A 4,764-nucleotide genomic window follows, 5' to 3' on the forward strand; every position below is an offset into this window, starting at 1 on the left:
CCCGTCTCAAAAATAAAAAGCTGCCCTGCAGTGCCAGACAGGCCCTGCGGTCCAGGAGCCTGGGCATCTCTCTCTGCAGCATGGGTCACAAAGAAACTGGGCCACGGGATGGCGCCTGGTCTCCAGTCCCAAGGCATAAGTCAGACCTCAGCCCATAGCTAACCAGAGCTGTCTGCAGGCCAGATAGGGCCCCATGGACCCCCCACCCCAACTTGACTTTGATTCCAGGTCCCCCTGTCTGGGTGAACAGGCGAGTCGTGGCCTCTCCTAAGCCTATGGGAGCCTGGGCCAGGCTGACCCTCAAGGCTGACAGCCATGATCCCACAGGTGAAGGCAAAGGTGTGGCAGCTAGGAACACCCACTACACTCTCACTCAAGGGAACACCATGCCCAGAGCGGCCCTGAGCGCCCCACTCCCAGGAAATGCAGGTGCCAACCAGCCCCAGTAAGACATGGCACCTGAGCCACCACGTACCCCCAAATAGTGCCTTCCCACCTCAAGCATCTGCACTCAGTGAACCCAGAAAAACTGGGGTACCTGGGGACAGGTGGAAGGGCCAGGCCAGGAACTCCCCAATAAGCAGGAACAGAGACCTGACCCCGGAGCCTCCCCCACCCTCTAAGACTGCTCAACGTCAAGGCAGGAGGGATCTCGACACATCTGCACTCTGGGTAAGGACAAGTTGGACCCCACCACCCCACTCCTCTGCAGGGTTTACCCTCTGCTGCCCACAACCCAGCCACGCCACAAAGTCACACTTGGCCTCATTTTTAAGGTGTGCACTTTTATTCAACTGGTCTCAAGTCAGTGTACAGGTAAGCCCTGGCTGCCTCCACCCACTCCCAGGGAGACCAAAAGCCTTCATACATCTCAAGTTGGGGGACAAAAAAGGGGGAAAGGGGAAGGGGGGGCACGAAGGCTCATCATTCAAAATAAAACAAAATAAAAAAGTATTAAGGCGAAGATTAAAAAAATTTTGCATTACATAATTTACACGAAAGCAATGCTATCACCTCCCCTGTGTGGACTCAGGAGAGGACTGGGCCATTCTCCTTAAGAGAGAAGTGGGGTGGCTTTTAGGATGGCAAGGGACTTCCTGTAACAATGCATCTCATGATATTTGGAATGACTATTAAAAAAACAATGTGCAATCAAAGTCCTCGGCCACATTGTGAACTTTGGGGGATGCTCGCTCCAACCGACTGCTGTCACCTTCACCGTTCCAGTTTTTAAATCCTGAGTCAAGCCAAAAAAAAAAACCAAAACAAAACAAAAAAAACAAATAAAGCCATGCCAATCTCATCTTGTTTTCTGCGCAAGTTAGGTTTTGTCAAGAAAGGGTGTAACGCAACTAAGTCACAGTCCGCCTAGAAGCATTTGCGGTGGACGATGGAGGGGCCGGACTCGTCATACTCCTGCTTGCTGATCCACATCTGCTGGAAGGTGGACAGCGAGGCCAGGATGGAGCCGCCGATCCACACGGAGTACTTGCGCTCAGGAGGAGCAATGATCTGAGGAGGGAAGGGGACAGGCAATGAGGACCCTGGATGTGACAGCTCCCCACACACCACAGGGCCCCACGGCCCACCTGCCCAGGTCAGCTCAGGATGGACAGACACCCACCTTGATCTTCATCGTGCTGGGTGCCAGGGCAGTGATCTCCTTCTGCATCCTGTCGGCAATGCCAGGGTACATGGTGGTGCCACCAGACAGCACTGTGTTGGCGTACAGGTCTTTGCGGATGTCCACGTCACACTTCATGATGGAGTTGAAGGTAGTTTCGTGGATGCCACAGGACTCCATGCCTGAGGGGGAAATGAGGGCCGGACTTAGCTTCCACAGCACAGCCCAGAGGGGTGTGACCCTCATGTCAGGCAGGGCTAGGAGGCGGTCTCCACTCACCCAGGAAGGAAGGCTGGAAGAGCGCCTCAGGACAGCGGAACCGCTCGTTGCCAATGGTGATGACCTGGCCATCGGGCAGCTCGTAGCTCTTCTCCAGAGAGGAGCTGGAAGCCGCCGTGGCCATCTCCTGCTCGAAGTCCAGGGCGACGTAGCACAGCTTCTCCTTAATGTCACGCACGATTTCCCGCTCGGCCGTGGTGGTGAAGCTGTAGCCGCGCTCGGTGAGGATCTTCATGAGGTAGTCAGTCAGGTCCCGGCCAGCCAGGTCCAGACGCAGGATGGCATGGGGGAGGGCATACCCCTCATAGATGGGCACAGTGTGGGTGACCCCGTCACCGGAGTCCATCACGATGCCAGTGGTACGGCCAGAGGCGTACAGGGACAGCACAGCCTGGATAGCCACGTACATGGCTGGGGTGTTGAAGGTCTCAAACATGATCTGTAAGGCAGAGATGCAGCGTGTCACACTCGGGAAGCCACTGGGGATAGCGAGGCCAGACGGGAGGCATGCAGAAAGTGCAAAGAACACGGCTAAGTGTGCTGGGGTCTTGGGATGGGGAGTCTGTTCAGACCTACTGTGCGCCTACTGAATACACACTCCAAGGCCGCTTTACACCAGCCTCATGGGCTTGTCACACAAGCCAGTGTTAGTACCTACACCCACAGCACTGTCTGTTTTAGACACCTAGTCAGAGAGGCAAACACCAGAAAAAGAGCTCATCTGGGAAAAAGCAAATAGAACCTGTAGAGTTCCAAAGGAGACTCAGGTCAGAGAAGAGAGTCCTATGGAGAACGGCAGAAGAAAGAACCAGTGAGAAAGGGCGCAGCTGCGGGAGGCCAGGAAGCAGGGAGGCGGCCACCAGAAGAGGTAGCGGGCCACTCACCTGGGTCATCTTCTCGCGGTTGGCCTTGGGGTTCAGGGGGGCCTCGGTCAGCAGCACAGGGTGCTCCTCGGGAGCCACACGCAGCTCATTGTAGAAGGTGTGGTGCCAGATCTTCTCCATGTCGTCCCAGTTGGTGACGATGCCGTGCTCGATGGGGTACTTCAGGGTGAGGATGCCTCTCTTGCTCTGGGCCTCGTCGCCCACATAGGAATCCTTCTGACCCATGCCCACCATCACGCCCTGGGAAGGAAAGAATAAGGCGCCCTGAGCACGGGCGCGGCCCCCACCCAGGAAACCGGGAGGCTCCTGTGAAGAGAAAGCACCCTTGCCTTCCGCCCGATCCCGGGGCTGCCCCACCCAGATAGCTCCCCTACCTGGTGCCTGGGGCGCCCCACGATGGAGGGGAAGACGGCCCGGGGGGCATCGTCGCCCGCGAAGCCGGCCTTGCACATGCCGGAGCCGTTGTCGACGACGAGTGCGGCGATATCATCATCCATGGTGAGCTGCGAGAAAAGCCGCGCGCGCTGTGAGCCGAGGTCGCCCCCGCCATGCCCACTTCCGGCGCGCCGAGGCCTTCGGCCGCCAGGGGGCGCCGGCGCGCGCCCAGATTGGGGACAAAGGAAGCCAGGCCGGCCGCGTTATTACCATAAAAGGCAAACACTGGTCGGAGGCGTCCCCTCGGCGCGCGGCAGGAAGCCAGGCCCCCACCCCCTCCCAACAGGGCGCCAGCCCCGCCTCCACCCGGTTCAAACAGCGCCGGGTCGGCGCGCGCGCACGCGGCGGCCACACCCTCAGGCGGCCGGCGGCTCGGGCAGGAAGTGCGCGCAAGCGCCCAGGAGCCGCGGCGACCCCACCCCTTCCGGCCGAGCCCGCCTTCGCCCCAGCCCAGGCCGCGGCACCCCAGGCCCCAGAACGCACGCGCGGTTAGCGCCTTGAGTCCCAGCGCGCACGCGCAATTAGCGCCAATTCCCAGCGCGCCCGCACGGTTACCGCTCCAAGTACCAGAGCGCACGCGCAATGGCGCCCCAGCCCCCTACCAGGCCGGGCAAGGGCTCCGCCGCGCCCACCCTGCGATCCCCACTGGCAAGAGCCCGGCTCAGACAAAGATCCCGCCGGCTGCCCCCGTCCGGAGAGCGGCACCTCCGGAGCGCGCCTCCCGAGCGCGGCCCTGCGCCTCCGAACTGGAGCGGGGTGTCCCCCATCTCCGGAGGCCCAGGGGCTTCTCCCGCGCCCCCCACGACGGTCCGGTTCCCTCGCATAAACCCCCCGCTGCGGCCCAGGCGGCTCTGCACGGGCGAAGGGGCCGCGGCCTTAGGCGGCCGGGCCGGGAGCCGCCTGCCCGGGTTTGCTGGCCGGGCTTACCTGGCGGCGGGTGTGGACGGGCGGCGGAGCGGCAAAGGCGAGGCTCTATGCTCGCGGGGCGGACGCGGTCTCGGCGGTGGTGGCGCGTCGCGCCGCCGGGTTTTATAGGGCGCCGCTGCGGCCGCTCGAGCCATAAAAGGCAACTTTCGGAACGGCGCGCGCTGATTGGCCCCGCGCCGCTCACTCACCGGCCTCGCCGCACAGTGCAGCATTTTTTTACCCCCTCTCCCCTCCTTTTGCGAAAAAAAAAAAAGAGCGAGAGCGAGATTGAGGAAGAGGAGGAGGGAGAGTTTTGGCGTTGGCCGCCTTGGGGTGCTGGGGCTGGGGGCGCGCGCCGTGGCCCCCGCGCCCCACGCTGGGCAGTGCCCGGTTCGGCCCCGCATGGCCAGGCCTGCCCTCGGCCTGCCCGTCTCTCGGGCCCCCCACCCACCGCGGGACATCCTAGGTGTGGACGTCTCTTGGGCACTGAGCGCCCAGGTGGGGTGGGCCAGGATTTGCACGGGTGCCAGGGCCCTGGGTGCTGTACGCTCCTGCAGAAGGAGCCCTTGGAGGACATGGAGTGGCCAGGCAGTCACTCCCCCTTGCCGACTTCAGAGCAACTGCCCTGAAAGCAGG

General features: G+C 61.6%; 1 protein-coding gene across 1 annotated transcript; it reads right to left on the reverse strand.

Moving 5' to 3' along the window:
• Window positions 1–765: 765 nt before the first annotated feature.
• On the reverse strand, window positions 766–4,335 carry ACTB (actin beta). Its single transcript, XM_030796883.1, has 6 exons — window positions 4,150–4,335; window positions 3,162–3,290; window positions 2,788–3,027; window positions 1,904–2,342; window positions 1,625–1,806; window positions 766–1,512 (listed from the first exon to the last, which is right to left on the reverse strand). Exons 2-6 carry the CDS (start codon window positions 3,282–3,284, stop codon window positions 1,369–1,371), a joined length of 1,128 nt encoding a protein of 375 aa, XP_030652743.1. The 5' UTR covers window positions 3,285–3,290; window positions 4,150–4,335; the 3' UTR covers window positions 766–1,368.
• Between the last annotated feature and the right edge of the window lie 429 nt (window positions 4,336–4,764).

This window comes from Nomascus leucogenys, chromosome 17 (genome assembly GCF_006542625.1).
Source record: "Nomascus leucogenys isolate Asia chromosome 17, Asia_NLE_v1, whole genome shotgun sequence".
NCBI classification, from domain to species: Eukaryota; Metazoa; Chordata; class Mammalia; order Primates; family Hylobatidae; genus Nomascus; species Nomascus leucogenys.